The sequence below is a fragment of the Odontesthes bonariensis genome, chromosome 8 (genome assembly GCF_027942865.1).
Source record: "Odontesthes bonariensis isolate fOdoBon6 chromosome 8, fOdoBon6.hap1, whole genome shotgun sequence".
Classification (NCBI taxonomy): domain Eukaryota; kingdom Metazoa; phylum Chordata; class Actinopteri; order Atheriniformes; family Atherinopsidae; genus Odontesthes; species Odontesthes bonariensis.
This window is the reverse complement of record NC_134513.1, coordinates 18,805,566-18,828,264: the sequence shown is the minus strand read 5'-3', so window position 1 is coordinate 18,828,264 and position 22,699 is coordinate 18,805,566. Positions and strand designations below refer to the sequence as shown.

At 41.4% G+C, this 22,699-nt stretch overlaps 1 protein-coding gene across 2 annotated transcripts in view; it reads right to left on the bottom strand.

Annotated features, from left to right (window-relative positions):
* The window catches only part of braf (B-Raf proto-oncogene, serine/threonine kinase), a 42,870-nt gene extending 22,459 nt beyond the window's left edge, over window positions 1-20,411 (bottom strand). For both annotated transcript variants that reach the window (XM_075472001.1, XM_075472002.1), the window contains exons 1-5: window positions 20,252-20,411; window positions 7,745-7,846; window positions 7,348-7,635; window positions 5,235-5,338; window positions 1,843-1,945 (exon numbers count right to left, since the gene is read on the bottom strand). In XM_075472001.1, coding sequence (XP_075328116.1) covers window positions 1,843-1,945; window positions 5,235-5,338; window positions 7,348-7,635; window positions 7,745-7,846; window positions 20,252-20,407 — 753 coding nt within the window. In that variant the 5' untranslated portion in view covers window positions 20,408-20,411. The remainder of the gene's footprint in view (window positions 1-1,842; window positions 1,946-5,234; window positions 5,339-7,347; window positions 7,636-7,744; window positions 7,847-20,251) is intronic.
* Window positions 20,412-22,699: the final 2,288 nt, after the last annotated feature.

The window sequence follows — 22,699 nt, the reverse complement described above, 5'->3', positions numbered from 1 at the left end:
GCTGCTTGGGTAAAAAAAAAAAAATGCCTAAAGATACAATTTAAATAAGGTTCTTTCTAAGTTGTCTGCTATGTGTAGACACAACACTCAGTGGGGTTACATCTCAGTGAAAGGATCGGATAATTGGCTAAATTACAATAAGACTGAGTTATTAAGTGCATGTAGACCTTAGTCTGACAAGAAATTGGGTTGAATCGAGTTACTCGCGATCGGATTAAGACCCCGAGATAACTTGGTTGAAAGTCAAAATAAACGTGTTTGCAGACGGGTGAAGCACGTGGTGAATTAGACTTTGCGTTCTGCGAATGCTCGAGATTTTGTCCCGGGGTCGTGAACCGGAAGTCGGAGACGATATTATTGTTGTAGTCGCCGTCGGAAAGAAAAACAACGCGATGGAGAATGCGCCGTTGTGCATCGCGTTTGTGCAACAAGCAGCTCATCACAAACCAAATATAGAGGGACGTAGCGTCATCTTGCTCTTCATTCGCCATTTTCTCGAATGCCTGAGTTTGGTGGTGAAGGGGTCAACAGGAAGTGGCTCTATTAGCAATAGTTGAAATGGGTACAGCGCCACCTATCGTACCGGAGTGTGACATGCTTTGTGCCTCTGATCCGATTCATTCGCCGCCATATATTCAAGGATAATTACCCTTGCTCAACGCATTCTTATTGTAATTTAGCCAATTATCCGATCCTTTCAGTGCCATGTAACCCCACTGACTGGTTCATCCCCAAAGCTAGGTGCTGTTTTTATGCTTGAATGCTTCATAGGTCAGTCTTAAGTGAACTGCGTAAACTAAATAAACAAACAACAAAATGGTCAGATACAAAGACTGGACTGAAAATGAAAAGTAAAAAAAGTAACCAATAAATGGTAATTGGACTGTACTTCCATAGCAATTTTCTAGTCTGGTTGCCAACTCAAAGTGCCTTTATACTACAAGCTGCATTCAGGCAAGCCACAGTCGCCTCAGGCACGCTCAGGACGGGAGATTGGACCGAAAACAAGTTTCAGTGCAATCTGTTGGTTTCCTTAGCTCGGCAATTGTTTTTGAATTGGCTCTATATGAACGAATTGGATTATTTTACGAATAATTATGATTACAATGAATTGAATTCCAATTGGCTTGAATTGGACTTTATTATCCAAGTGCCTTGAGATGACATTTGTTGTATTTGGCGCTATATAAATAAAAATGAATTGAATTCACCCATTCAAACACACACTCGTATGCATTTGTCAATACAGTGACATTTGATCAGGTCAGATCATTCTTCTTCCTGAGCTACAGCTGCCCAAATGTCCAAAGAAAAACTTTCAGAAAGCCTGGAGAACTATTGCTCAAGACCACTTTAAAAGATTACAGGAGAGTCTGAAAATATAAAGAAATGACTAATAAACAGACACAAGAAAGATATCTTCATCCCTTAAACGCAGTTGTTTGTAATGTGTAATTTCCTGTTTCTGTTAGATCACTTTTTTTTGTTTTGTTGTTTTTTCTTGCTGTCCTGTTTTTGTGTGGATCTAATCACCGTCTATCTAATTGCTGTCTGCCAGTACTGTTGCTCATAAATAAATAGAAAAGAAAAAAAAAAACACAAGTTAAGCATTCCAATGGACATTCACAAATGCCAACTGTTTGTGAAGGCAGACCAGAGAAATGAAGCCGAATGGCACTGCTGGGAAAACAAGACCAACCCTGCAGTCCTTGGTTCAAACCACACAAACTGCTGTTGGAACAGGCGTGACAACGTCTCCATCTGAACCAGTTCTGGTCTGGCACGAGGATCAACGCCTGGTTCGAGTTGGCTGAAAACTAGATTTTGTGAAATCGTACTTACAAAGTTGTGGGTGGTGAGCGGCACATTCTCCAACACCTCCACATGCAGCTCCTCTCCTGTCAGCCAGGAGATGTCCGTGTCCCAGCCAATAGGCTTCTTTTCTCTGAAACGGGAAGTGGAGAGTGTTGTGGAAGAGGAAGTGGAGAGTTCTGTCAACACCTCACGCTGCTGTTGGTTTAACCACCACACAGAAAAGCCCCGCAGAGCTGACCAAGATGGTTCCCAGCTGAAAACCAGCACATCCTGCTCCCATTGTTTCATCGGTCCTTTACAGCTCACACATGTAATGCAATATGCAGTCAACAGATTATGTAATACACAGTAGATTGCAAGACTGCCTTTGAATGCCGACACCTGACAGTAACAAGTTGTAAATCTAAAAGTATAATCAGAGTGTTTAATCTGGAACTTGATGAGAGTTGATCCATGTTACAAAACTCAAGTCTAATGTCATTTTAGGTAAAGAGATTAGGTTTTTCCTAGGGCTGGGCAACGATTAAAATTTTAATCTGATTAATCATATGATTTCCCTGATTAATCACGATTAAATCGCATTTGTACGCAAAATCCAAAAATTAATTCAAAAGTAGCGTATAGCTTTTAGCATTTATTTTAATTTTAAATGTACTGCCATTCGAATGAAAGTGCCATAACATTTGTTGTGCAAACACACTTTTAACATCAGCATGGTTCTGTCGACTCCGCCGTCTGGAAGAACTTTAAAATGAAAATGGCAGAGTAAAAGTTCCGTACCCTTCTCCATGTTTGGTGGATCCGCCGATTACTTTCTTTTCCAGTTCCGCAGCAGACAGCAACAGACTTTTACAAAATAAAAGCCATAAAATAGATAATAAAACAGGGGTGGTCCGTGGTGTAGTGGGTTGAGCAGGCGCCCCATGTACAGAGGCTATAGTCCTCGCTGCAGCTGGCCCCGGTTTGAGTCCTGCATCGGACGGCCCTTTGCTGTGTGTCGTTCCCCCTCTCTCTGCCCTCTGCTTCCTGTCTCTCTGAACTTTCCTATCCATTAAAAAGGCACAAAAGCACCCCCCCAAAAAAATAATAAAAATATATATATTTTTTTTCAAATAAATAAAGTAAAATAAAACCTGCGTTAATGCGCAATAAAATATTTATCGGCGTTAAATAATTAACGAGTTAACGCGATAATGACGAGTTCACTCGCCCAGCCCTAGTTATTTCCAATGTATGGTCCAACAAATGCCATGTAAAATGCTATCCAATAGATTTTTAATACTCATAATTATCAAAGACTGATTAGTACATGAATTTAATTTTTATCCTTACTGTATACAGCATAGACTTTGTTGTGATGTAACAAAAAAGCTAGGATTTGGACAAAGATAAAGCAGAGGAAAAAAAAAAAAAACGTCCATGTTGTGAGCCTAGGAGCTTTGAAAAGTATTCACCATCCCCCTCCCCTTTGACATTTTTTATTATTTGTTGCACAACAACCTGTAATTGTAATATGTTTGTTAGGGTGGGGTTATGTAATGGATGAACGAAAAACATTCAAAGATGATGAAGAGATAATAAAAGGGAAAAATAAATAAATAAATAAAATAAAATAAAAATTAAAAACACAGCAGTAATCGTCTGCATTTGCTCCGAAGCCCTTAATAAAAGATCCGGTGCACTCCGTTACCCTCAAGAGGTCACGTATCTGCTTCATTTAAGTCCACATTAGTGCAATCTAGGTGTCACATGATTTCAGCGCATGTACGTCAGTTGTGAAAGGCCCGAGAGTCTGCAAGATCAAGGAGCTCTTGATCACCAGCAGAAGCCATTCGGCTCAAAAGGAACCGGAGCAACGAACGGGCAAAACTTTGATTGGATGTACGTGCCAAACTCAGAGAAACACTCAAAGCAGGTGTAGTTGTTGCAGAAGGAAGCACGACAAAGCAATTGCTTTGATTACTTATGCATGCTCAAATTTTTTGTCTTACTTCTTGTTTTTTTTTTTTTTTTTTCCCCCCACATTTGAAACCAATATTCAAAGTGGTCAGCATGTTGTGATGATCAAATGAGACGTACCCCACAAAAATTCAATTCAATTCCAGGTTTGGAGGAAACGGAAAGTGAATATGCCAAAAAAAGGGGGGGTGGCGATACTGTCACAAGGCACCGCAGTCACTTGCAGCAACACCATAAATGACTTCCTGTTAACCTATTGTTAAAATAAAAAGGAAAACAAAACAATCAAAACAAAAAAAAAAAAGTCACTTAGTGATGATTGATACAAGATTCTTTTTGGAGGATAAAGTTTAAATTATTATCTTGCTGTGACCAGAAACTGAGGCAAATACCAACCTGATATTTTTACTCTGCTATAAATCTAAACATTAGATATGTGTAAAATCTTTGTATCCGTCCTGAATACTTACGGATCCAATCATTGCGATGAATTTTAAGTAGGGCTGGGCGAGTTAACGCGATAATAACGAGTTAACTCGTTAATTATTTAATGCCGATAAATAGTTTATCGCGCATTAACGCAGTTTTTAATTTTTTTAATTTTTTTTTATTTGATTTTTTTGGGGGGCTTTTGTGCCTTTAATGGATAGAAAAGTTCAGAGAGACAAGAAGCAGGGGGCAGAGAGAGGGGGAACAACACGCAGCACTCCTCTTTTATTATTTATTTTATTATTGTAAAAGTCTGTTGCTCACAGGCTTTTATTTTGTAAAAGTCTGTTGCTGTCTGCTGCGGAACCGGAAAAGAAAGTAATTGGCGGATCCACCAAACCTGGAGAAGGGTACGGAACTTTTACTCGGCCATTTTCATTTTAAAGTTCTTCCAGACGGCGGAGTCGACAGAACCAAAGTCATCTGTAAACACTGCCAAGTTGAATTGTCTTCTCAGCGTAGTAGTTCCAGTCTAAAATATCACTTAAAGGCAAAAGACACAACTGATACCAGCAAGTCATTCAAGGAAACAGACAGTGGAGCGAGGCTTCTACATAAAAATGCTGATGTTAAAAGTGTGTTTGCACAACAAATGTTATGGCACTTTCATTCATATGGCAGCACATTTAAAATAAAACTAAATGCTAAAAGCTATACTTTTGAATTCATTATTGGATTTTGCGTACAAATGCGATTAATCGTGATTAATCAGGGAAATCATAAAAATTTGAATCGTTGCCCAGCCCTAATTTTAAGAGAACATTAACTGTGAATTTTCTTTTGAAACATGGGGGTTTTCTAATCTATTGCTGCTAATCCTTCGATAGGAATACATGTGATCATTTGTAATTACTTTAGGTTGCTCTAAAGTGGAGGAAAGTCAATTACTCAATTTGTCTTGAAGCTCATACAGTGAAATCTTTTTCCCCGAGTCTCCTCTGTCTGAGATCGCATTTTAACAAGACACTTACCCGTCCTGTATCCTGTAGACTGCGCAGCACTCTGGAATGAGTCCTCGCATCATCAGAGCTTTCTTCAGCGAGTCCCTCGCAGTCATCCCACAGCGGGCTGGGACCTGAACACAGCACAACACCACTCGCTGAACTCACACGGCCAACAACTGGGAGGAAATGAGCTGACACAACCACACCGCGTTACTGCAGATTAGAGTGATAGTCATTGTTGGAACCATTAGACCTGGCTAACATGGTTTGCTGGCAGAAACAGCTTTTATCTGGAGCTTGTAAATGAGGAGCTCATCTGATTGCATGGGGGTCACCTACATTTCATGTTTCCCTTAGCGTTACTGATTCTCAACCTGCAGAGAGCCAGAAAACTCTGACAAAGCCTTTATATCAGTCAAGTTGATGCAGACCTGTGGATGTTTTCTTTTAGTCGGATCCACATGTTGTTAATCTGTCAGGAAGGAAGTATGAGTTTGTATATGGCTGTGTTCGAAACCGCCTACTTCTCCTACTACTCATACTAACTTTTTTTAAGTTCCCGGATGCACACTAGATTCGCCAAAATGTTGGGTATGCATCATGAGGTTACTACTCATACTCAAACTACCCAAGATGCAACGTAACGTCGCCGATCGCCATTTCCTGTCAAAATGGCAGTTTCAAGCTAGCTACAACGAGGGTAGGTTCACTTCCTGTTTTCAAAACAAAAGCACCAATTGTATCGTAATGGCTTTCCCTATGATAAAAGGCAACGGGTATTTTATTTTGTGAAAATAACCGGAAGTGCGTTGCTCACTGCGGCTAGCTTTAGTAGCGCCGAATTCGTCGGAACAAAATTGTAAATAGCCGGTATTTTGGCAGATTTTCAACACGTTGGGGAAAGCTGCTCCTGGTCAGCGTCAACTATGCCTTACCACTGATCGCACCACATATTGTTTAGGCTCAGGGTGTAGCCAGAACTTTATCAAAAGGATAAGAAAATACCACAATCTACCGTTTTTGGGAATTCCTTGTAAGCTGCCGTGTATATGCATACCTGATAATAAATTCCCCCAAGAGGCTGCCCAGACGAGTTCGACTACTCTGGTCTTTTCTTCACAACCCAACTGGTGAACGGCATCCAACCTGAGCTGCAGCCAACACCCTATATGCCCAATATCACTGGAACCAGCAGTCGACATCAGTGAATGCCATCTTGAATACAGTGAATACCCGCCTCGTTTTGGCGTCGACGTAAGTAGTCTGGCTAGTTGGCTGGGGTTTAAAAAAAAAAACTAGGGCTGGGAGAGTTAACTCGTTATTATCGCGTTAACTTGTTAATTATTTAACGCCGATCAATACTTTATCACGCATTAACGCAGGTTTTATTATTGTAAAGGTCTGTTGAATGCATCACAGTCACACAGTTACAGCAAAAACCACGGAGCATGGAGTAATAAAATAAAAATAACTAGCAGGTAACATCACCGTTACAGGTGCTCCTCGGTCTAGGTGTGAAGCTCACGGAGCTAACCGGCGCCACTTCCGGGTTACTAATTTTGAATTTTAGCCGAATGAATAAATAGGCAGCAGGTCTGTGGGCTGTCTGTGGCAGTAGCACGACGAGGACGTCAGTAACACCCACTTTACGACAAAAAAAAAAATCAAAATTACAGTAACCCGGATTTTTTTAAGTAAGCGACGCACCTCCACGTTATCAGTGCTAATGTACAGTAATTAATAAATTATAAACAGCATAGTTTGTGCCTGTATAAGCTTGCCCATAGGAAACCGTTTCATGGCCGAATATCTCAAGAGAGCAGCCAGACGCCTCGCGAATATCTTTGGAACAGCTCCAAATGTTCAACAACAAACAGGGGTGAGTAGAACATCATGTTATAATGTGAAATCAAGGGCCCAATGTCAAAAAACCGGTCTTATCCTTTAAAAAACCTTTTAAAAGAGCCACTGTTGTTGTAAAGGTGCTCAGCACTCAGACCCTTTTGAGTTTTTCATTCATCTCAATGTTAAACCAAAAGAGACCATCTTTTATTTCATTATCGTCTCAGCAAATCTAATTTCATTGCTTTAAACCGATGTTCTCAACATCCATTTTCCACTGACAGAACATCAGACATACCACTGTTCTCTGCTTGTTGGGCAAGAAGACCCTGACAATGGGCTTCTGTGGGGAGCGAGGGTTGGCTCGACCGGCATCAATAGGAGTTTGCAGGACAGTTAAAGTGTTGGGGGCTGAAGGAAAGGCCTGAGCTCCACCTCCGACTCCACAACCCCCCATCTTGACTTCCAGGAGGGCTGGCATGGGAGAAGGGGTGCAGGAGAAGTCGGCACCATTATCCATGGCCTCCAGCAGCTGCTGCTCCCTCTGCTGCAGGGCGTCCAGTTTACTGGTGTACTCCTCATAGGCCTAGCAGGGATCATACAACAAACAAAACTGACTAAACACCAAAAAACCTCTGGTAACAGAGGCTTTCTGTAAATTTTCTGTAAATCTATTCAATTAAGTCAAACCTTACCTCCAAATATATGGAGGGAGGGTTGTGTTCTCCTCCAAACTTGTCCAGTAGAGCCTCCAAGTGTTCCTGTGTCAGCTTTATCATCTGTTTGATGTTCCAGATCTGCAGAAAGATGCACCAGTGTTGTGTTAACATAGTGATATCATTCAGTACATAAAGTTCTACGAAATCACTCTTCACAAACCAGTCAGAAGATTTCGGCCCTCAAAATACTAAAGACAGAAATTCAATCAGCGCTTCGGGCTTAGTTCTGTAACAAAAGCTGAGGATGAGGGAATTCATTTTAGAGTTGGGAGTATAAAAAGGACAGAAGTTTCGACTCCAGCTTGGTGTGGGAGTAAGTCCTGCAGGTGGGGAGTAGTCGGTGTGTAGCATTATTATTCTGCTCTGTGCCAGCCGCACTTCGCATCTGTTGGCTTATTCCCTACGCTCTGAGCTCACATGTACTGCACAGTCATACGGCCACATTTTCAATAAAGCAGCTCTCATTCACACACTTTTCTGTTTTTGTTGTCAGACAGTGAAATGAGTCTGAAATAGTGATTGAAAAGCGAACCATTTAGGACCGCGCTACATCACCCACAGTCAATATATCCAGGTTTCACTCCTGGAGCTGCTGCTTCTGCAACCTTACCTCGAATAAGCTGAAGAAAATGGATTAAGGGATGGATGTTCGGATGGAGCAGAGGCAGAGAGAGGTGTTCCTCCAGTGGGGACGAGACCTTGCTCTCAGGAGGAAATATTGACCATGGCTGTGTTCGAAACCGCATACTACACACTAGCTACTTCCATACTAAATACTGATCGATCAGACGGTATGCAGAGCGTTTATCCACAATGCATTTCGCTCCTGCCCGAGCCGAAATCAGCCGGCCTGAAGCATATTTCGCTTAAGCTCTAAACTAAACAACATTTGAAACATTTTCAGGCGAGAAAGTAGTCGTTTAGATCCACAACGTGTTGAAAACCTGCCAAAATACCGGCTATTTACAATTTTGTTCCCACGAATTCGGCGCTACTAAAGCTAGCCGTAGTGAGCAACGCACTTCCGGTTATTTTCACAAAATAAAATACCCGTTGCCTTTTATCATAGGGAAAGCCATTACGATACAATTGGTGCTTTTGTTTTGAGAACAGGAAGTGAACCTACCCTCGTTGTAGCTAGCTTGAAGCTGCCGTTTTGACAGGAAATGACGATCGGCGACGTCACGTTACGTTACATATTGGGTAGTTTGAGTATGAGTAGTAACCTCATGATGCATAACTAACATTTCGGCGAATGTAGTATGCATCCGGGAACTTCTCAAACTAACTCAAAAAGTTAGTATGAGTAGTAGGAGAAGTATGCGGTTTCGAAGACAGCCCATGTTTAAGGGCTGTTGCGGTAACCGCAAAAATGAAATATCGCGATATGAAGAAGCCCGCCGCGCTTTATGATGGGCCACCGCCATCACCGCACGTCACCTGATCTCACCACAACACACGTTGAAACGGAGACAATGGCAGTTGTACTGGTATCCAAACTAAATGTTAATTCGCCCCTTTGGGAGCATTTCGGCTTTCGGCCAATTTAAATGAGGCAATCTGTCAAATCTGCCGCAAAACGGTTCAAGTAAAACGAGGGAACACAACTAATTTAAGGGCTCACCTAGCAAGCTATCATCCAGCTATTGAGGCGTGGTTGCCGCCGCCTGCTGCCATACAGAGTCGTGGAGCAGCTAATGTCGGGGCTAGCCGACAGCTTGGAGTCGGCGAAGAATTTGCTTGAGTCGTCAAGTACAGTGTGGATACATGGCACTGAAAGGATCAGATAATTGGCTTAATTACAATAAGAATGAGTTGAGCAAGGGTAATTATCCTTGGATATATGGTGGTGAATGAATCGAATCAGAGGCACAAAGCATGTCATACCCTGATACGATAGGTGGCGCTGTACCCATTTCGACTATTGCTAATAGAGCCACTTCCGGTTGACCCCTTCAACACCAACAATAAACTCAGGCATTCGAAAAAATGGCGAAAGAAGAGCAAGATGAAGCTACGTCCCTCTACATCTTGTTTGTGATGAGCTGCTTATTGCACAAACGGGATGCACAACGGCGCATTCTCCATCGCTTTATTTGTTTCTTTCCGACGGCGACCACAATAGTAATATCGTCTCTTCCGACTTCTGGTTCACGACCCCGGGAAAAAAATCTCGAGCATGCGCAGAACACAAAGTCTAATTCACCGCGTGCTTCACCCGTCTGCAAGCAGGTTTAATTCGACTTTCAACCGAGTTATCTCGGGGTCTTAATCCCATCGAGAGTAACCCGAACCGATCCAATTTCTTGTCAGATTAACGTGTCTGACAACGTGCCATGTAACCCCATTGAATGACGGACATAAACGCCTAACAGGCGCAGTTACACGGTATCTGGTTGACCTGCTGAAGTCACGGGCAAGCACATCGGCAACCGTTCCGAAGAGCGCCAGAGCCGACCTGGAACCCATCGACTCTAATGAAAACCCCCTGGCATGGTGGCACAACAACCAGGAGAGATTTCCCCTTGCTCTTCACGGTCGCACGCAAGTACATGTGTATTTGCTCAACGAGCGCACCATCTGAGAGGGTTTTCAGTGTCGCTGGAAATGTTATCACCCCTCTCAGATCCTCTCTCAAACCGCTCAAGGTTAACATGCTGGTTTTCCTTGCACGTAACAAGGACATTGCCGAGCTATAAATCATCGTCCTTTTTGTGTGAATGTGAAGTTGTAGTGCCTGGTCCATCTCATTTTGTATACTTAATTAAAAAAAAAAAAAAAAAAAAAAAAAACGGGCACTTGTTTTTTTATTTCAGCAAGATGCTGCAAGTCAAATTTGCATTTAAAAGTTCAGCCTTCTGGGCGGTCGGTGGCGTAGTGGGTTAAGCAGGCGCCCCATGTACAGAGGCTACAGTCCTCGCAGCAGCTGGCCCCGGGTCGAGTCCCGCACCGGACGGCCCTTTGCTGCATGTCTTCTCCCTCTCTCTGCCCCCTGCTTCCTGTCTCTCTCCAACTGTCCTGTCCATTAAAGGCATAAAAAGCCCCAAAAAATATATTTTTTAAAAAGTTCAGCCTTCTCCTGAATTTTGTTTTTAAGTTCAATCATTAGGGGGAACAACTTGCATCTCACATCTGTGCAAGATGTTCCTGCCCTTTGTTCTGCATTCAATAAAAAAGTGTTGTAAAATTCCCATAATTTTTTTTTTTTTTTTAAATAACCTTTTTCAAAATGTGTAAATGCCATGTTTCAGAGGAAACATTGCAATGAGTTTAATAATTTAGTAATTAACAAACAAATTTACTAGATAGATAAAAAAAAAAAAAATGGTGCAATAATATCGCGGTGCGCGATATTGAGCCGCCCTGATTCCTCAAATGCGACAGCCCTACCAAGTTTGTCCAAGAAACTGCTCCCTGCCATTAAAAAGACACTGAGGGTGGCAAAAAAAATGACGTGAGAAAAATTACAGACTGCGTGAAAAGTGTAAAACGTATCACACACAATACATGAGACTCGAGAGTACCAAGTGTACAAAATCTGGATTGTTTTTGCACCATTAATCCTTGAAAGAACTAGTTAAAACAAACAAGACCCTATTTTCCACCCAACACTAACCAAGAGTTCCAATTCAAAATATTTAATATATTAATAAACAACAAGCAGGTTTTGAGCTTTTTCTCCACTGAACAAGTTTTTTTGTTAAAAAAAAAAAAAAAAAAAAGAAAAAAGAATTCCACAAAGAAATGGGTACGATCAGTTTAGGTTGGTCCAAAGAGAGATTCATGAGCTGCACGAGTAGCTGAACTTCAGCTGAAAAAAAAGCGAGCATAAGTGCTAAAAGTAAAGAAAAAGAACTTGCCTATTTTATTCCATTTTTTATTTACTCAACCAGGCAATTCACGAGGAACTCCTTTTTTTTTTTTCAAAGTTTCAAAAAACTGCCCGACGACGATTTAAGACAAAAAACATCAAACTTAATCTTCTTTGTACTGGAAAAAAATGTTACATCGTTACATTTATGTAACAGTTATTTACACCCTCGAAAGTAGGGTGTACAAAACAAAAGTGGAATGTAACATGCAAACGAAATACGGAAATGCGTGAAATTCATCGTGTCAACATGCTCGTTATAAATATCGCAAAAGACTGCTTAGACCTAAATAAATCGTAGGTTTGAGGCCGTTTTAATGGGAGCCATTCAAACTTGAAATAGCAGGACAAACACAGGTGTATTAATGAGGGCTGCATTCCACTTAGAGGAGGCTACGCTTTTGTGCACGCATCTGCAACTAACCAGCATGCAGAGGTGGAATGCAGCCCTCAATAATACATCTGAGCCCAACACCGTATAGTGAAGTATTAGTATTGCAAGTCCTATCATCATTGCAGTATTCAACAAGAATACCGCATATTGCATTTTCTTTTAATATTGTGCAGCCCTCCAAGCTACACTTATGTTGAAGTCAGTCTCCATCCATCTTTACGCGAGTCCAAAAGAAAGCTCCAAAAAAAAAAAGGGGGGGCAGTTCACCCTTCTTCCACGTTGCCTTTCCACTGACTAAGCTTCCACACTGCACTCCTAACCATCATATTTACCCAGTGCTTAAAATTTGGCCATTTAGACACTTTTCAAGGTCTCGAAAGAGTTTTGGATTCCGTAGTCAATCAAATCATAATAGAAAATTAACCTTTTGATTAAAAAAAAAAATAAAAAAAAAAATTCTTTGGGATCTGACCCTTAAAGCGAAACTATAGACGTTTGTGCCTTTCGGGCCTTTATTATAGTTGTTCTATTAACCTGCCTGGTGGTCATTCACTTACTCCCTGCCTGTGAAACTTCCCATACTCACCAAACAAGACCAACTGGTTGCTTCAAAATGTTTATCTGATAAACAATCATCAGATCAGTACATCGATGCCGATATGCAACCATAATTCTCAAAATACCAGTAGACGGTCCAGGACAACGGAACACATCAAAGGCTGGGCAATAAACTTATCTAAACTGATAAAGAAAAGAAGCTTCTTTATAACCTTGAAGCCACATGGCTGCACGTACAAGTTCTGACAGTCAAGTGCACTTGACATAAAACAGTAAAATCAGGTCTACCTATATATACCTATATACACTGGGAAAAGTCAAAGCAAAGACTAGTACTTCACAGTGGGAATTGTCCACAAAATTATGGAGATGAAGACCCCAATCAACATTGTGGTTGTATATGGGCAGGACCGCCCCCTATATCTAAACATCCTTTTCCAGTTTAGCCCCACGACGTAGAACATTTGACTTGTAAACTCGATGATAAGTATTAAAAAGGCAGGTGAGGAGCTCGATTTAACCGCCCATCAAAACGAAGACGATATACTTCAGCTACAACATCAGGAGCAAACTCTTAATGTTGAGTCACTTTCTGTATGAATCTCGTTTTCATAAATGCAGCCGTTAATGTTACTGTTAGTCATGTCAACCGGACATCTAACCCTCGTCCATAGTGGAGACCAAAAGCAGCGCTGCTACTGATGTTATTTCCATAAAATGCAAAACACTGCACAAACACAGATGGGAGATGCAAAACAGCCCATCTGGGTTTGTCGATAATGTTCTAGTCTACAACAATTACTTTCCCTAACAAATCTAACATAGGGGATATGAATTGTTGACAAAAACCCCATTACAGTAATCCATTTGGCTCGCTACAAACTTATAAAAGTAAAGAGCGAACAACCTTTTAATCATTGTGTGAGATCAACTCACAATTTATGTGCCTGAAATGATAGAAAAACTAGATTTTATTATCAAGCACTCCCCGAGCTGCCACTCAGCTTTAGCCCCTTTCAATTTAGATTAAAAATCCACTGATATGTTTCTTTTTTAAACCACCTTCTTGGACGGAAAGAGCACTCATTTTCGGGTGAAGTGACTCTGCAGTACCAACAGGTACTTCAGCTCTAGCTCTAGCTAGCAGCGATAGAAATGATTTGTTTTGCGTCTTTTTCTGGGATCAGAAATTTAGAGCGTATCAGAGATTTAGTAATCGATGCTAAAAATCATCCTCCTGCAGGACTAAGGCTGTGTTCGAAACTGCATACTTCTCCTACTACTCCTATTAACTTTAACTTTTTTTAAGTTCCCGGATGCATACTAGATTCGCCGAATTGTTGGGTATGCATCATGAGGTTACTACTCATACTTAAACTACCCAAGATGCAACGTAACGTGACGTCGCCGATTGTCATTTCCTGTCAAAACGGCAGTTACAAGCTAGCTACAACGAGGGTAGGTTCACTTCCTGTTTTCAAAACAAAAGCACCAATTGTATCGTAATGGCTTTCCCTATGACAAAAGGCAATGGGTATTTTGTTTGAGAAAATAACCGGAAGTGCGTTGCTCATTGCGGCTAGCTTTAGTAGCGCCGAATTCGTCGGAACAAAATTGTAAATAGCCGGTATTTTGTCAGATTTTCAACACGTTGGCGATCTAAACGACTACTTTCTCACCTGAAAATGTTTCAAATGTTGCTAAAGTTATATATTTACAGAGTTTATAGCTTAAGCAAAATCAGCTTCAGGCCGGCTGATCGATGAATATGCCGTTTGCAAGTATGTAGTATGTAGTAGGCAGTTTCGAACACAGCCTAAGAGAATGCTGCGTCTGTCCGACACTTTGTGGGAGAACACCAGGTATCTTCTATACATCCATGTTGGGCACGCTTTCAGGGTTATATTTAAAGGCATTCAAACAGTGTGTTAACTCGCAGTCAAATATGCAATCGCTGTCCAGTGCAGCCAGAAACTGCCCACCATGGGGAAGTCATGGTGGACATTAGCACCAAGCCTCAAGGGTCAATTCTAATTAAAGGTTTTTCATACAAGCCAGCTGTGTCCTCAGCATTTTTCTTCTGTCAGGCATTGTTGACTTGCCGCGGGTCTCCAAACTGTTCTAAACACATTCTAATTTAGTTGAGGAAGCCCCGAGTTGTCAGTTGAAGCTAAAAATTAGCGCTCCTTAGCATTAGGTACTTCAGGAACATGTCCTGACGTGTTAAAGCCTTGTTCATCAATAATTGATTGAGATTTGATATTTACATGTATATTCAACACTGGATTTCTCATTGACACATGGGATTTTACAAGTTTCACACAACTCACAAGCCAAACTCTACTTAATTTATGTAACTGTATTTGTGTTGTAATCCGGTACCTATTTTAGCTTTTTTTCTTTAAATATCTTTTCAATCAAAGTGTAACTATGAACCACACGTACATCTTGCTTCAAGGTTACTTCTTCTTTCTTTGCACACCGCAGACTTAAAGTCCCCCTCCAAAGAAAGTTAAAAAGTTTGTAGCCTCCGACATTAAATCCATGTTTGACAAGAATAACCTCGGTCCCTCGAGCTGACCGGACGCTTGCATAGCAGCTCAGAAAAAAACAATCCCAATCATAACCAATAAATCAGTCATCCGTGTTATTTGAACAAGAATTCACAAACTGCTATCACTGAATATGGAACATTTAGGTCAGACATTAACTCCTTTTCTTCTATGCTTCCTTCAACTTTAGCAACAATAACAGACATTGTCTTTTTCTTTAAGTGTATTGCACAGTCACAAGTCTGTTAACTGTCTGTCAAAAGCAAGATATATTTTCCTAAATATATCTAAATACTTGCAATAACCTGCACCCTTTTATATATTTAGCCTTACTTCAACACTTTGAAGCATTTCTAAATATCATCTTGTTCTGTAATACTATTTGAATCATACATATTTACATTTCTGCACGTTTTGTAGTTGCCATAGCTAATATCAGCCACATTTATGTTCATTTTCATGTACATCGTGGGCTAAAATAATTCATGGTTCAACATCACTTGAAATCAGGAACTAAATCCCTTTTTGATGTGCATGCGACACCTACTTCTACTCACTTATGCAGTTGGGTAGGTAATCCCAGAAAGAGGTGGCTGATAGCTACCTTTTTGACACTGGACTTTAAAGACGACGCCAGACAAGCTCAACGTGCTTTGTGATAAAGCATTGCCTTCAAGAATTTGGTTCCTGGTCCTGCTTTCAGAAAATTGGGGTAAGGAATCTGGCACCTGCATGTTACCTCCTGAGATGGACAGAAATCATAACTGCACACAGAGGACCAGAGTCCTGGATGTGATGAAAACCTTGATAATTAGGTTTCTAATGGGTTGTGGATGAGAAAAAAAATAAAATAAATAAATAAATCAAGTCTTTACAATAGAAACAAAAACTACAAGTATTCTGATTAGTCATTATACAGACAACTTCATGTTGTTTTTGCAAGTGCCTGTAATGTTAATCATACAAACTATCAAAAAAACTTAAATTATTGCGCAACTACTAACTCAGCCAAGGCGGAAATTAATTTGAGCGCCAAATGAAAAGGTGTTAGGCCACTTTAGCATATTGTGGGCTGAAAATATACTTCTATGGAGATATTCTACAGTTAAGTCGGTACACGTTTTCGACTTTCGGATTAAGATTTTTGCTTCGTAACCTTGTGAAGATTTGCCACCTCAGTTAACAACCGAATACTCATACGTGCGTCACACAACCCCACTTCGAAAAACTATCCTTTTAACATTACAGAGTGACTATAGACTTAGGGACTTTTCTACAATACACTAGAGTATAACAGTTTGAATATAATTCAAACATAAATCAAAATCAAAATGTTTAGAAAATGTAATAATTACAATCTTTATAATAACATTAAAGTCAAAGTTAGCTCAATCAGCTGAGTGACAATAGCACTGTCGATTAAGAGTGGAAAGTTCCGCAATGCCAGTTTATTATGCAAGCATAAAGGAGGCTGGAAGAAACCATGCACTGTGCTGCGGACTGCTCTGGAGCCCCCGTTGAGGACCGTGCAACGAAGAATGCCGCGAAAGTTGATTAACATAATGGACAATCCTGCCCACCCTCTACATAACATAGTCATCAAACAACAAAGAGTGTTCAGTCAGAGCCTTCTTCAGCTCTGCAAAGAACATTACAGGAGGTCAATCCTAGCCACAGTAATAACTCTGCACAATGATTCAACAGTGACTAATGACTGTATGTAGGCTCTTTATGCTGCAAAATCATTTTTCCTTTGGGAATTAATAAAGTATAATTGAGGCAATGGGAGGCAAGGGCCATGTCCTCCACTTTGGCAAGTTTCACAATGGAACATTTAGGTAGAACAAAGCAGCAGTGACGGATGCACGGTTGTAAGTGGGATAGTCTTCAGGATGGGGTTTGGTCACCCCAAACAGAGAATTGCCAAATAAGCTGGTCATCTTTAAAAGTCATCGGCTGTCAGAAATTTGGATTGGGTTGCATCCACAGCATGCCTGTTTCCATGTACTAAGTACTCTTGCTAGCATACCAAAGCTAGGTCAGACACGATGGCAACCATTAGACGACATTTGTGACTCTAAATGAGACACAATGTTTTTTTCCCTTTTGTTTTGCTTTTTAAATATGACCATCATATCTTACGAAGACTGGGGGGGTTCGTTTTGTCATCGCTCTACACGACACAATACAAACTTCTTAGACATTAGGTATATTTAAAACTTGCATGGTTAACATCCAGTGTTCAAAAGCACATGGTTGAGGTCAGGTCTTAAAAATGAGACATTTAACTCTTTCGGTGCCATTGACGTCTATAGACGTCAATTTAAAAAAAAACGTTGACTGCCAAAGACGTCTATAGACGTCAATTGCGTTTTTTAACGGAGCGGGCTGGGGGACAATCTAGCGGAGTTTGTCACTAAATCTTAGGCTTGTAAACACTAAACAGAGAATGTACTGGCAAAATTACCCGCTAGGTGGCAGCAGTGCCACTTTGCACAAAAAAAAAAGCTTGTTTTCTCAGTTTTTTTGGTCAAACTGCTGTTTTTGGTGAAACCAACCTATGTTCTACTGTCTATTACTAAAGGACTGAAAATGGTAGAAACAAACTTTTTTTTCCTGATGAAAGAAGAGAGTCTACTCTTTCGTTTGGTCATTTCGGTGTGTACATAGTCATAAGACACACTTTTCTGTGGGTCTTGGAAAATCAGTCAAAATACTGTAAAACACTTGGCAGTATGGGTCTCTCTGCACTGAAAATGGCTGGCAGCCAGTGAGTTAAGGTTGGGTATGTAAAACGAGGTAGGTAAGGTTAGGAAAACACCATGGTTTGCATTCAAAGAGAAACTGCAATAATGATCACAATATCATGTAGCTGGAGTACTGGATGCAGAGTCTCGCATCCTCGGCTTAACACACAAACTATGTTGGACACACTAACCAGATGTCCAACTGAGATACATTTCTTTGACAGTCATGCTGGATGGCATGAAAAAAAAAAAAAAAAAAACTCAAAAAACAACAACAACAGATACAGATTTATTTATCTTTAAGGTTCATGACCATTTCACATTTTTTGCCATGAAACTGGTGTATGAATGACAAAGAATGAAGAGCAGACGAGTTTTCTGACCGAACTGACAAACTTCTAAATCATGAAGGACTTGTAACCTGAAACGGCAGCACGATGCACAGACTGGCAGCAGACTGTTGAGGACAGGAGTCTATTAATAAGTCAGCAGAAGAGGATGAAATGGCAATAAAACTCAAAAGAACTTATCGCACTGGAAAGGTGGACCTGCCCTTCAATAAATTCGGAGGGTGGCATTGTATGGCTTGGAAATAAATAATGAAATGCTCAAGTAAAGGGAACTTACAGAAATAAGGAAGCATGTGAGCTGTTATTAGCGGCACTGACACTGATCTGTCAGCTTATCAACCAACCCCCCCACCACCACCACCACCACACACACAAAAAAAAGAAAAAGAAAAGAAAGAAAGTGTATCACAGTGCCCCTATGCACTGTGTGAACACATCTGAGGCAAGTCTGACAACATAACCCTGATGATGACTGACATACAGTAATGTCATGAGGGTTCTGAAAGTTGAATGTTACACACATTTTAACATAAGCAGGTGTTATAAAGGGAGGATCTAGAGTTTGAATATCATGAAGAAAATGTCAAAAAATAAAAAATAAATAATCATATTTAGTCTCATGTGATCTCCCAGACTCCAGGGTAGTACCATACCAAAAAAAAAAAAAAGGAAAAGAGGAAAAGGAGATTTACCAGTTTAAAGTGCATCAGCTCTCTGGAGTTCTCTCATACAACTGGAAATACATAATACAACTACGCTGCGGTCAGAGTGGTATAATGAGGAGACTCTTTACGGTGGAGGATTTAAGGTTTGGCCATTAAAATGGAAGTCTTAGAGGAACAGTTTCTGGAATACAGAGAATGTGGTCCTCTGTTTTAACATCTGCACTGGAAAAAAAATCTAAATCTTACCAAGTATATTTGTCTCATTGAGTATCTCATTACACTTGATATAAGACACAACTGCCTAACAAGTACCATTTCAGCCAGATACAGGGACTTGTTTTAATACAATACAATCTTGAATATCTTGATAAGTGAAAAAGTCTTGAAAACAAATTGTTTTGAGTCATATTTCACATGAAACAAGCTTTTTTTTTTCATTTGAAGAGGTTTTTAAGCTAATTTCATTTTTTTCCCACTGTGTTAAGTCTTTATATATTACAAACTTTTTTCCCCCCTGTTTAGATTCTGCTGTGCTGTGCAGGCTGCTGTCATGGTCCAGCAGTGAGGCCTCTGACCTGCAGACAGACAGCTAGGCTACACGGTCACTGCATTAACTGATGAGGACACCGCCTGCTGATGCTTCCTGCTGTATCTCAGTGTGTTTGCTTCAGCTATGATGGAGGGGTCAGGATTTGTTGTAAAAGCTTGCAATGCTTCCACCAGTAGCACGAGGCAGGCTAGATCAAACCCACAAGCATCACAAGCACGACTTTCAGCAAGTCTCCCCATCTCCATCACCCTCATCATCATCATCACCATCACCACCATCCTCATCACCTCTGAGGTGGAAGAGCCCGAGTTGAATGGCTGATAAATGGCTGACAGCCACTAATAGTGCATTAAAAAGCGCAGCGGTTGCGTGTCTTTGTTGTGTCAACAGCGGGTATGTGCGTATGCTACTGGCGCACCAGGCTGCAGCTGCAGTGAGCCTGGAAAAACGAAGCCAGGAGCGAGTGGAATAAAGCAGGCCCGAAATAAACACAGGCTCCGCCGTGTAAAACGCGCTTCTCCCCCAGTTCGCATTCGTCTGTCGCATTTTTCTGGTCAAAAAAAAAAAAAAAGGGGGAGTCGAGGGTGGCCGGCGGCCCCGAGTGACTCGTCCGCATTAAGTGCATCGTCTTTGCACCCTTGCACTGTATGCCCCCCCACACCATGATCCATATTGCAGCCGGTGTTTCCTGAACATTTACATCCAATTACCTCCGCTCGGAGCACAGCGTCTCCCCCCACCCCCCACCCCCTCTGCCCCAGCTAAAGTCCCGACACCGAGCCGCCGTGGCGCTTACCTCCTCATCCTGCGGGCCTCCGGGAATGCCCGCCGAGCAGGAAGAGTCCAGCCCCGCGCCCAGCTCCTCCAGGCCGCGCTCGCTGCCCGGCTCCCGCTCCGCGGTGTCTCCGTTGAAGACGGGCGGTGGGGACTCGGCGCTGCTCAACGCCGCCATTTTAAACTGCGAGAAACTGAGTGGAAAATAATAGAGGGGGGGTGGGGGGGTGGGGGAAGCTGGTGCTGAGGACAGGAGGGGGAGACAGAGACGCAGGATGAGCACGGTGGAGCTCCCAAACTTGTCGACCCGGTGTCGCAAAACTGCTGTTCATCAGAGACAAAATTCTGATTATTAATATTAGTAGTAGTGGTGGTAGTTTTTTTTTTAGGTATTTGGATCCTTTCATAACTGATGGTTTTTTTGACAAATTCTTGACTCAAAATTTCTGCTTCTGTTCTGTCACAATGGTTTCTTTTGAACTGTGGCAAAGACTAGTTCCACTAGTGGAACTACACCGGGTCACCGGGTCGATAATAAGTTCCACTATATAAGTTTGTAATATATAATGACTAAACACACTGGAAAAAATGGCCCTCCAAAAATAAGTAAAAAAAAAACAACAAATACGTGACGTTTTTGCTTGAAATAAGCAAAAAAAATCAGCCAATGGAACTAGTGAAAATCGGCTTGTCAAGACTTCTTGAAATAAAATGTGATATTTAGGACTTTTGAGTTAAAAGTGAGCTTGAAATTAGCTTAAAGGTGATAGAGAATGGTTGAATGGGGCATTAATCCTTGTTCTGTGATGTGATATGTAGCCCCAAAAAAATTGGTTGGGTCTGTAATGGCTCAGAACCTCCCTAAAAGGCTCTCTGAAACAGCTGTTACTATGCTGGGTTTAGAATGCGTCGTTTGCCCTTATTGGCGTCGTTTCAGAGCTTATCTGGCAACCTCATTATGAAATGCAGGTAGGTGTTGGCGCTATTCGGTTGCCGTTGCTTGATTGGCTGCCCTTGCTCTCACTGAAAACAGAGCTATAGAGTAATACACTGACTGGAAAGAAAGCTCATCAGAATCAGAATTTGTTTTATTGCCATTGTTAGTGAACAGTGTTCACCAACTAGGTATTTGCTGCGGCGTAAACATGTAACATAGGATACAATAATAAAAAATAAAGAATAAAAATACATGAATATAAAATGTACAAGGTGTGTACAACAAAACACAGTATCCAATATACAGAGCAACAACAGTGCAGCTTCATTAGTGCAATTTTAATGATGGTAAAGTGACTGGGGCAGGTTATGAGGTGATTATGAAGTGTTCATAAGTCCGACTGCAAGGGGGAAAAACTGTTTTTGTGACGGGAGGTTCTGGTCCGAATGGACCGAAGCCTCCTGCCCGAGGGGAGTGGTGTAAATAGAGAAGGGTCAGCTGTGATCCGACCTGCTCGCCCCATAGTCCTGGAGACGTGCAGGTCATGGATAGATGAGAGGCTACAGCCGATCACCTTCTCAGCGGAGCGCACACCTCGCTGCAGTCTGTCTGTCCCTGTCGGAACTGACCATCTACTGAGCAAAATTCCGACTGAAGCCTTCTCGGAATCGTGCAAGCTTTGTGAAACTGTACTCTGTGAAATGCGCAGAGCAAAGAAAAAGTCGGCGGTTGTATGTACTGGGGATGCTGTTAAAAATAAATAAAAGCCATTGATCGCGAACAATGCTTTCTGGGGGAAGAATATGTAACGATCATAGTCCGCTTTCACAGCCTTGGAGGGCACACCAGGTCCTGTTTCTCGCCGAAGGGGCGTGTCTGAAACGGGGTGGCAGTGGATTTGGGTGTGGGGGGGGCGATTGCTGAAAAAGTGACTTTTTCACAAAAACGGATTGGCACTTTTTCTGGGGGATATTCAAAAAAGGGGAGTACTTGAAACAGAGGTTCTGACACTTGCTGGCACTTCGTGTGTACTCCCCACGGCGGGGAGACTCAGAACTAACACCAAAAACATGAAAAAGATGATTTTGATTCTCTATCCCCTTTAAAAACCTCTTCAAATGAAGAAAAAAAACTTGTTTCATGTGAAATATGACTCAAAACAAGATGTTTTCAAGACTTTTTCACTAGTGGAACTAGTCCCAAAATCCATAACAAGGTTTTAATTACCGTAATCTATAGCGTCTTTAGAATAATTCTATCCAGATTTGAGCAGTCTAACTAATGTAGTTTCCATACAGGACCCAGTTTATGGTGATCAGAATACCAAAAATGCAGTGAAATGGCCCTGTTCTGCATTTTCACAAACCAGAAAAAGGTTTCACAAATCCCAAACAAGGTTTTAATGAGTCATGAGCCGCTTTCGGACAGAGCCGTTCTAAGAACGCAGTTATGAGAACGGTCCTACTCGAATTTCGTTCTGATAACTGTCCTTCCCCAGCGGAACTGTTTCAGTCTGCATTCGCACATGAGTCG